Source organism: Ascaphus truei, chromosome 2 (assembly GCF_040206685.1).
Source record: "Ascaphus truei isolate aAscTru1 chromosome 2, aAscTru1.hap1, whole genome shotgun sequence".
Taxonomy (NCBI): domain Eukaryota; kingdom Metazoa; phylum Chordata; class Amphibia; order Anura; family Ascaphidae; genus Ascaphus; species Ascaphus truei.
In genome coordinates, this window is record NC_134484.1 from 319,569,526 (window position 1) to 319,580,791 (window position 11,266).

The following is an 11,266-nucleotide window of genomic DNA, read 5'->3' on the forward strand; positions in this document are numbered from 1 at the left end:
ATTTTGGGTTAATAGTGATTATCTTCCCAACATGTTCCAATGTTCTTATTTTTTTTTATCTTTTAATTAACTTTTCTTATTCTATCTTGACTCTCCTTTTCAAAGTATAATGAGCATCAATTGTGCATTGTTATGCAGCTACTAAGCTGCACATTGACAGCGGGGCCTGCGAGGCATTTCTTTGCAATGGCTTTCAGGCCTCTCTGACAGAAAACGGTTAACCATGCAATTGTTTTGGATCCCCCGGTTTGCAAACAAGATAGACATTGGCTTGGTATAGTGTCAATTTCTTTATTTATCCACATCATTTCCACATATTGTTCAACAAATAAACATAAAATATTGTTTTAGTGCATAAACAAATCACAGCCTTGACCGACTTAAAAAAAAAAAAGGAATAAAAACGGAATAATGAATAAATAAGTCAATAAATAAGGTAGAAGACTTGGCTGTTACAAAGGGAATCGAAAATATAAACCACAAAAGTTTAAAACACACTTTCGAGACTGCAGTGATACCTTAATCACGCCGTGTCAATTACTGTGTGAACAAGCATCTGCTTTATCTTAATTAGATGGGGGATGAGGTGAATGACCACTGTTTATATTCATTTTCCTCATTAATTATGAAAAACTGCATTTAATTCATCTTGCATGGCGAGAGACTGGCTGCGCAGATGGAAGTCATAAGGGAAGTGGCTGTCTGTAGGCAACCTGAACATAGAGCTCTGCCCGAGGGGACCTCTGCCTGGCACTGCACAGTAATGCATGCCATAATTGTAATTTTTCCCATAGTCCAAGGCCTCTTCTTGCTTAAGGGAAAATATCCCATTATAGTTCATGGAGGGAGGGCTTAAGGGACCTTCAAACTGCGGGCTGGTACACTCAGGGGAAGTGCTTTCATAAAAGGATTCATAAGCACTACAGTAATTGTACGGTTTCACGGTCTTGGAATTGTCAAACGTCCCATGACCTGGTGGACTGCTAAGCTCAGGGCTGTGATAGGGAGGGTAGATGGAGGAATATGGGGACCTTGCATGGTGCACAGTCTCCCCACTCTGACCCATTAGAAAACTTCTGGCATTAAGCTGCAGGCACCCTGCCACCAAGTTTGTGGTGGGCTGGGACAAACCTTTGCATAAGTTTTGCACGAAGGTAAGCAGGTCAGGTCTCTTCCCAATCCGAAGGATCTCAGACAGAGCCCAAATGTAGTTTTTGGCCAGCCTTAACGTTTCTATTTTAGACAGTTTCTGCGTCTTGGAATAGCAAGGTACCACTTTCCTTAAATTGTCCAGAGCGTCATTGAGTCCGTGCATCCTACCCCTTTCTCTTGCATTGGCTTCTACCCGTCTGACTTTAATCCTTTCTATTCGCACCTTGGTCATCTTTTTTTTCCTCGGCCCCCTCCTCCTAGGCAATCCATTTTCATCTTCTTCTTCCTTGTCTTCCTCCTCTTCTTCTTGCTCTGTTTCCTCTTCAGGTAACTTGTTAATATTTTTCCCATGGGACACTAACTGTTTTGCACTGCTTTCTGGCTTCTTCACCTGCTTTTGCTCCTCGCTTTCCCGTGGAAAATTTCTGCACATCTGGGAGTCTGTCATTACAACAGACTCATCGAAGGGAAGCGTTAACATTGTTGTTCAGAATGAAATTACCTGAAAAAATGCCAGGGAAGAATTTGCACAGACAATGTTAGACTAAGTCATACAATTTTATGTTCTGTAAACAAATGTTAGCACTGAGTAATATATATATATATATATATATATATATATATATATATATATATATATATATATATATATATACACACACACACCTAATAGACAGCATCAGATCCTTGTAAATCTGGCTTCATCCCATGCAATCAGCATAATACACAGATTAAGTACTGTATTGGACGTAAAACAATCCCAAGCAATTTAAAATTCCAAATACATTTCTCACGAGTCCCCACCCACTGAAAAATGAAACAATTTAAAATCAGCCCTGGGGAGTTATTTTACAGGAGCTCACATTTGTACCTTGAAACACATTTGCACGCATTAGGCAAGTTTTAGAAATGTAGAAAACAATTACAGTAGTTGTGTTTACATTTACGTTTTGCTCTGAAATAATGAAGTGCAGAATTCTTCATTCTCACCTTATAAATACTGAAACAAAGTAAAGAAGAGATTGATTCTTATTTTCAGGATTGAAAAAGAGCATATGGCAATGATCTAATTTAAGTCTATTAGTAATACTGTACGTGTTTAGGTTATAAATATTATTTAGCTTTTGGAAACCTCAAGCTATTTCCAGAAATTTAAAAGGTATTGATGCGTTTGCTTATTTGGGTATAGCCCTTTTGCGATGTATATCTTTAAGTGTGCATAAGATTGCTTGCCTGAGCTATACTTGCTAAACACTGACCCTGATAGTTAAAGAAATGATCTAGAAATGTTGCACGTGTGCTAAATCTATGATGGAAAAAACAAATGCAGTGCAGAAAAAAAGACTATTAAGAAGGGTGCATCTTTTCTACAGTATTTCCTATCTTTTCTTTAAAAAGAAAATCACACTGACTTGCTAGTGAACATATCTCCTAAGCAAACACGAGCAGTTTACATAGTGAGCATTTAAAAAAGATTTAATGCTAAAAATTCATCCTGCCTTATAGCCACAGTCCATATAGTAACAGTGTTACATAATATCAGTAAAAGGAGGAAATTGCATCATAAGAATGAAATGAATTATAACAGATGGTAAATGCACACTATACAGTAAAACAATTACACCTTTTAAACGTTACATGCAAAATTCATCATGGTTAAAATAGAGATAATGTTCTATGTTACCTTCAGGTTTTATTTCAATCAACAATCAGTTTTTCATTTTTTTTTATCCGCCTTCCAGATCAGTCCGAATGTCGCATCGTCTCCAGGAGTCTAGATATGTGTGTATCTCATTGATCTCTAAAAAAGTGACATTGATGCCAACTGCCAGAGCTGGTACCCATGCCATCTGCTAGTGACGTCACAGGGCAGAGAGAACCACATGATGCGTTCCCCTGGGACCTTCATTCTGCAATGATCATCTGGCATCCCTGTAAGTGGGTACCAGCATTCATGTATCAACACAGAAGGTTAGACTGATAGAAAAAAAATATATATGCACCAGCATTTCACATACCGGAGGTGAAGTTCCACTAGAGCGGCTTCTTTTTTCTCTGGGAATCTTAAGGGACACATTAAAAAGAAGACAGTAGTGCCAACGTTGAGCTCTCGTTTCCAAATGACACAGAATTGAGAAATGAAAATATCCTTTTTCTGATGCTGTATTGACCTCTGCTCATTGAATTAACCCCTTGGGCCCCTGTGATGCATTGCAAAACTGTTGGGCACTAAAGCGGTTAAGAAACGAAAGGGACATGTAGGATATAAATATTTATTTGGTGTAATTCTTGGGCAAAAGAAGTGAACCATGTAAATGAAAGGAAAAAAATCAGATTAAAAACAATGGGACTTTATTTCGTTAATAAATTAGGAGCATTTGTTTGCCCCCAGAATTGCTTCAGGAATCTTGATACATCATCCCACTAGATGTCATTTGTGACTATAGCAAGCTCCAGGAAGAAAAGTCAAAAGGAGCGTACATGTAGGTATCCACAGAATACATATTCCATCTTTTGTAAACTGTATAGTGATAAAACATTTTTATATTTAGGTGTTCAGTCATCCCATCTATTAATGAACCCATATTAAAATTCAGCATTCTTGTTCTATATCAGCGTTTCCAAATTTTTTGAGATTTAACTTTTATGGCAATAATAGCTCCTTTTTATTGATGAGAGTTGATTTTAATAGAACAATATCATGAAAAAGTTATCTTTTTTTAACATTTAAATTACCTTTCCGTTTGGAAAAAAAATACGCTTTTCTTTCACGCTAACAGCTTCATGTACAGGGGGTAGCTCAACTTCCTTTTAATTCATAGTTTGTCAAACAAAAAATATAAAACAATAGCTGTGGGCCCCGGGGGACCTTTTAAGGCCAGAAAAGGGGTTAACACACAAATGTAACATTAATCAAGTGTTATTTTATAAGTGGCTCCAGTGTGATTTCTGAGTTGTAATCACAACCCACGGAGTGCTAAATAATGTTTCCCGCATTGTTTTCTCTCTACATATCCACCCTGTTTCTTTGCTCCCTCCCCTCCAGCATTTTTGTTCAAATTAATCTTTGTTGTTGTCTTCAGCTGTTTTTTTCCGCACTTCCCATCTGCTTTTCTTCCCTTTCCAACAACTTTTTTTTTTTTTTTTCCACTTTCCTGCTTATCCATTTCTTTGCTTTGCTGCCATAATATCTCTCTGTTATTCTGTCTGGTGTCCTCCTATAGCTCCTATGTAATGTATTTTCTTTCGCTGGCAACCAAAAAAATAAACTTTTAACCCAGTACTGCACTGTACCGAGTTGCACCACTTATCCTGACACATCTCTTTTAAATGGTTCTTAATCCTCATACAGTGCATTGTTCTTATACTGTACCTAAAGTTGTCGCATGCATTCATGTATCACTGCCTGTCCATGAAGACCTTGCCCGAACTCATGCATATATTGCATTGATTGACCCTTTTAAAGTCATAATTGTGTCAGATGAAATTCTTGAATAAGAAAGAGCATAAGACTAGAGATGGGCAAAACTGTGTGTACGAAATTAGAACCAACCAGAACCTTATATTGCAAAACCAAATGGAAAACCAAAACCCTTAACAAAAATCCACAAATTATTTAGACCCAAAACCAAGACAAGTTCTCTTTGCCAGATGTTTCTCGCCATATCTTTTTTAATTATTTAAGATTTTCAGTTATATATATATATATATATTTTACTTGTTATGATTTTACAGTTATTTTAGGCATGTTTCATGCTTTATTATGTTATTTTAGCATTTTCCTTTCCTTTTTTTTATGCATTATTTGCGAAAATACCCAAACCAAGACCAAACATGTCGAGTTTTGGCAATATAATAACCAAAAATAAAAACAAAACATGCACACATTTTTACACCCGAAACACACATTGGGGGTTATGCACAAAGCAGTGATAAGTGTTTTTAAGTGAGATAAATGCTTTATTTCTCAATATTGCGTGCAGCGCGATTCACAAAGTAGTGATAACACTGCAGTATCGCGCTTAAAAGGCTTTTCATCATCAAAACAGTCATTGCTAAAAAAATTGCGCCATAAATTGCGCCAAAAAGCATGTATCTCACTTAAAAACACTTAGCACTGCTTTGTGCATAACCCTCATTATTTTTTCAAACCAAAACCAAAAATAAGTGAAAGTGACCATTCTTACATAAAATTCAGTACTATTGTATGGGGGATAAACCGAATTTCCACACCCAGAATCCTGTACGCTTATTGTACTCTTTCCAGGATTGATCCAGGAAGCACTATTTAGTGAGAAGAAAACAATTATTAAAAAGTGCACAAATATATACTAGGATAAAATAATACATTTGGATGCTCCTATAGACAGTACCACCTAAAGAGGTCTGTACAGTACATGAATCATATAATGTAAAACAAATTAAAACATCCACCAAACTTCAGGCTCAAAGAAAAGATACATCACACTGGGGTACTGCAAAAAAGGAATATATTGAAGTCCAACCAAAAGTGCAAAGCGGAACAATGGAGATATGCTCATATATAAATACAGAAATTAGAGATTAATTAAAACTGTGTACATTGGACCCCGTCGACAGGTATCCCATATAGCTAAACAATCAAACCAAACATAAGCAAAAGAAACAAAAGAGCTGAATAACCCATTGCATTCGAAATATCCAAAGACAGGGTGTGAGGGTGAAAATTAAATAAATTAAATTAGAACATGTAAAGTATTGGAACAACACAAATTAGTGTATGATTAGGTATAAGGGTTTGTACCATTTAGCTACTTGCATGTGGATACATCAAATCCTAATGTTCATAGAGGAAATATAGTCTCAAGAACAGGAATGGAAATATACTGTACAATTATTGAAGGATCACTCAATTTAAGAGTATATAATGAGTATAAATCATAATTATGAAGAGTGGCTCAGTGAGACAAGACACTGGGGCTCATTCTAGTAGTTTCGATAAAATCACTGCCAAATTGAATGGTTTGGCATGGCCCTACCTCAAGGTCTGACATTTGTGTTATCACGGTATTCAAAAAGAGTTATCGCAAGTCAGAATACGTGAGCTAGGAAAAAAACAATAATGCTTGGGATAGCATTACCTTTATCTTAACCTTTTTCTATGTTCTGCTTGTGTGATCTTTCTGCAGTATGTAAAAGCTGCACAGAGAGAGCTGCATCTACCTACACAGCTCTTACAGGCGATCACACTGCTTTCGTTTGATTTTAATAACACAGTATTGAAGCAGGGGGTCTCCGGAGTTGAACCGCATTCATTTCAGCCTCGGGAACCCCGTGATTCCTGAGTTACAGGCCTTGGTATGGGGTGCCTGTATCTCCTGTGTGCGTTTAAATCTCCCATGTCACGTGAACGGGACAACAAAACAATGCACGGAGATACAGGCACACCATACCGGGGTCATATAACTTGGGAAGTGAGGGGTGCCCCGAGGCTAAAATTAATGTGGTTCCACCCCGGAGACCCTCTGCATCAATACGGTGTTATTAAAATCAAATAAAAACTAGCCGCTAAGGTAATTAAGGGGTTAAGAGTACCTGTTTTCTTGGGGGTAAAGGTGGTGAGTGAAGGGGGTAGATGCCCCAGGGTGGGTGGTTAGGCCTACCCGGAATGTTGCGTGAGGAGTCAACCCCTTCAATACCATAAGTAATGAAGGGGTTAACCCCTCCCGCTACCCACCCGAGAGGCTTAACCACCCACACTGGGGCAACTACAACCTTGACAAACCCAATCTACCCCCAATAAACATTACAATACAACAACCCTACTACCCACCCCCTCTACCCCTAAACCCCCCCCCTAACACATACAGTACAATAATTTACAAAATTCCTATTATCCAGATGGATAATAGCGCATTTGCCCATTAAAAATAAAACATTAGTCAGCCAGCATAATGTAAATTAAAGTTGGATTCACCCCTGCCAGGATGAAGGTCATCCTTGTTTCCTCCACATCCTCGTCCTCTGTGGGCAGCAACATTAAAATAAAAAAACAAACTACTAGCCACTAAACCCTTAATCACCTTGGATTAACTGCTATGGTAATTAAGGGGTTAACCCCCTCCCCCGCTACCCACCCGGGAGGCCTAACCACTCTCCCTGGGCCAACTACACCACCCCCTCAACCCATTGATTGTCACTATGGCATTACGTATGGTTACTAAACCATGCCCCCAATAAATGGTCAATCTAAAAAAAAAGAGCCACAAAATAATAATATATAAAACATGACATATAAATAAAAACAAGCATTCGACAATAAAGTCATTGATTTTGACTATGGTAAACCATGCCAACAATATGGGCATGGATTGCCACAATGACAATAAAAGGGCAACCTAAAAAAAATATAACAAAAAATAAAATACATTACAATTACATAAAAACAAACATTTGCCAAACATGCATTACTTGTCACTGTTCTTATATATACCCAGAAAGTGGCATAGATAAGCACATTGGCAGTCAATGGGTATTGTAAAAAAAAAATCACAATTAAATAACAACTTACTGTACGGGAGACGTCTCTTCAATCAACAGGGGTTCATTGACTTCTTCGCATCAGGCTGTTGAGCATTGCGTTGTGGGTCAAGAGTTGGTGCAACAGTAGGACGAGGGTGAATCCGGCAAAGGTAAGAAACACATTGATTGTATTTTATTTAATTGTGATTTTTTTTTTTTAGGTGACAAGCAATGCATTTTTTGGCAAATGTTTATTTTTATTTAATTGTAATTGTATACAGGAGAAAAGGAACCCAGTCTTCAAGCACTCTGTCACGACTAGATGTATAATTGTAATGTTAAAATACTTTATTAGTTAACAATGAATAAAAAAAGGGGGGTTAAAATAAAATTAAATAGTATGATTCAACAGCACGTGACTGTATCTTTGGTAACCCAGCTATGGCTAGGTGGGTAGATAGTAATAGGGAGATCCCTCATAGATATTCGGGATCTAGTGCTATGTATATAGCTACCTAGAGATATAGGAAAGGAGCCATGGTGAACCCACTCGGAAGAGGTTATGTCTTAATATAGATGTATCAGGGCGTGTAGTATAACGCGCTTTATTGATAAACTTTATGTAGTGTGTGCGTAAACACACTTTGGCATAATATGCGGTAAGTCAAACCTGTAGGATAAAACCCCGTGTGTAATAGTATGGTGGTAGCTAATGAAAAAAACTCTCAATCACACTGTCAAGGCAGAGTATCAATTCTATATGTATAACCCCAGAGTGATGAGCTGGCCAGGTCTGAGTTAGTGACCTATGCAGCCCTCACTTCAGGAGATAGTTGCAGGAGGTATAGTAGATACTGAAAGGTATGGTGTGAGATTATTGGCATACGTGGGGCACTGGATAGAGCCACTGTAATACATCAATGTAAAGACGTATTAGAGTGATTCTCAAGGCGGCATGTATTGGCAACGCTAATACCAATATAGACACACACTCACTCCTGTCGGAGAAGTATCATCAGTGTCTATCTATGGCGGCCGTGGCAAGCGGTTCCGTGACCAAAGGTAAGTACCATATGCTGTGGTTAATTGCAAATGTTTATTTTTATTTAATTGTAATGTATTTTATTTTTTGTTATATTTTTTTTTAGGTTTCCCATTCATTCCCTTTTTGGAAATTCATGCCCATATTGTGTCAAATGCTTGTTTTATTTAAATGTCATGTGTTTTATTTTGTGGTTCTTTTGTTTAGGTTGCTCATTCATTGCCATTGTTGCCATCCATGCCTTTATTATGGGCATGGTTTACCACAGTACTAATCAATGGGTTTATTGGGAAGTGTACTGTTATGCCAATGTTATTTTATTGCGTATTTCTTTTGTTTTGCAAACAAACAGGCAAAAGTGCTATTAGCTATTTTTGGCTACAAGTGCCTTTGCCCATTCGTATGTGTGGTGATGGGGCAGAGGGAGTGGGGGTAGTTGTGCCGGGGAGTGTGGTTATGTGGGTATCGGGGAGGGGGGGTAAACCCCTTAATTACTATAGTGGTTACTAACCGCTAAGGTAATTAAAGGGTTAGTGACCAGTAGTTAGTTTTTTTATTTTAATGTTGCTCCCCACGGAAGATGCGGAGGACAGGGAGGAAGACAATGATGGCCTTCATCCTGGCAGGGGTAAGTACAACTTTAATTTGCTTTATGCTGGCTGGATAATGTTTTATTTTTAATGGGCAAATGAGCTATTATTGAGATCTGATTAATAGGGATTTTGTACATGTACATGTTAGGGGGGTGGGGGGTTGTTGGGTGTAGAGGAAGTGGGTAGTAGGGTGCCCATTCATTTCCATTGGTGTTATCTTTGCTAATATTGAGAGCATAGGTAACCACACTGGCAATGAATGGGTGTATTGGCAAGTATTGGTGTTTGTATTGTATTTTAATGTTTATTGGGGTAGAGGGGGTGGGTGAAGATTGTAGTTGGCTCATGGTGGATGTTTAGGTCTACCGGGTGGGTAACGGAAGGGGATAACCCCTTCATTACCTTAGCGGTAGTAACCGCTAAGCTAATAAAGAGTTTAACTCCTCCCGCAACCCTCTCGGTAGGCCTAAACACCCATCACGGGCCAAATACCACCTTCACTCACCCACTCTACCCCCAATAAACTGGGCACTGATATTTAACCCCTTCATTACCTTAGCAGTTAGCCGCTTAGGTAATGAAGCTGACTGTAAATGTATTTTTATTACATACAGTAGGATTGAAGCAGGGGGTCAACGGATTGTTGTCGGTCTGTACCTCAAAGGAGACCCCGTAGAGATAATCATGTAGATTATCTACACCAGCCCACTTGAGAACTAGGAATTCCCGTTTATGGACTGGGTAGTTCTGCTCGCTCGATGTGTCAGAGACTCCCAGGCTACTGACCGGAGGCCCGCAGGCCCGCAGGCCCGCAGGGTGTTTTTGATTTAGTAGTATTGCTCCCAGCCCATTGAAACTGGCATCGACATGCAACACATATTGTTGCTCCGGATCTACATAGGCCAGGACAGGAGCTTCGTTAAGACACTTCTTAAGCTCCATAAAGGCCTTCTCACAGGCGGCTGTCCACTTGTCACCGAACGGCGTTTGTGGGGTCACTGCTTTTTGCTGAGTGTCTTCTGAATAAATCTTATTGAGAACGTTGGCCTTACTTGAGTATTGTAAGGATCCGTGAATCTCGCTACCCTCGGCACGCTTCCTGCTTACTTCAGCCCTCTATCGGGTTCTCCGCTTCCCCCACCTCCTGCGGCACATCACCTGGGCCATCAACCAGCTGCTGGTCTATGGGCGCGCGCATAACGCACGAGAATTAATGCAGACTCCTCTGGTCCCACCTCTGGGTTGCGCCCATGCGGGGGCATCATCGGCGCGCCACGTAAGCTTGGGACGCACACTCTACACGTGCAGATACCAAATCACCAATCCCCATCAGTAAACCTTCCCACACCTGTCTCCTGCACCTTTTCAGCCAATTACAGTAGGCGCTCCTAACGCGCCCCCTCTCGCCTTGTCCTCATTGGTCCCAGTATGCTTAATATGCTCAGTCGTTCAACTGGTTCATCGGCTGAACATAAACCTTCCAAAGTGCGAAGTGTTCACTGCTGTCTTGTCTCCACAGTCTTGTCGTGCTTCCTGATATTTGCTCCTTACCTTAACTATTTGTAAGGAATCGGGGAATACGTCCCTCGGGGCGTGTTCCCTCCTTACCCGCTCATGGAACCGCAGCTGTTGCTGCCTCCGCTGCTCCCGCTGTCCATACGTGCAACCCCGCTCTCCTTATAGAGCGCGTGCGTACCCGCTCCTCTTGTGCACATGGAGCCCAACTCCGTCCCCGCAACTGCGTCATGTATTCTGCGAGCGCGGCCCACACGCGTGACATCGTGCCACGATTCCAAGCTGCGCGGCAAGTACTAATTACCTCCTTGTCTCCTGCACCCTATCCCAGTCCTCGCTGGGACCGCGTCTCCGTTCCACTCCTGCTCCTATTGGTTCCTGGTCTCTTAAATATCCGGTTCGAACACTCAGTCAGTGCTCAGCATAATCCCTTGTAGCCTAGTGCTGTCCAGTGTTGTGCTTT

General features: G+C 40.1%; 1 protein-coding gene across 1 annotated transcript; it reads right to left on the minus strand.

Annotated features, from left to right (window-relative positions):
- Positions 1-287: 287 nt before the first annotated feature.
- Positions 288-3,105, minus strand: NEUROD6 (neuronal differentiation 6). Its single transcript, XM_075589089.1, has 2 exons — positions 2,837-3,105; positions 288-1,654 (listed from the first exon to the last, which is right to left on the minus strand). The coding sequence occupies exon 2, from the start codon at positions 1,631-1,633 to the stop codon at positions 620-622; it is 1,014 nt and encodes a 337-aa protein (XP_075445204.1). The 5' UTR covers positions 1,634-1,654; positions 2,837-3,105; the 3' UTR covers positions 288-619.
- Positions 3,106-11,266: the final 8,161 nt, after the last annotated feature.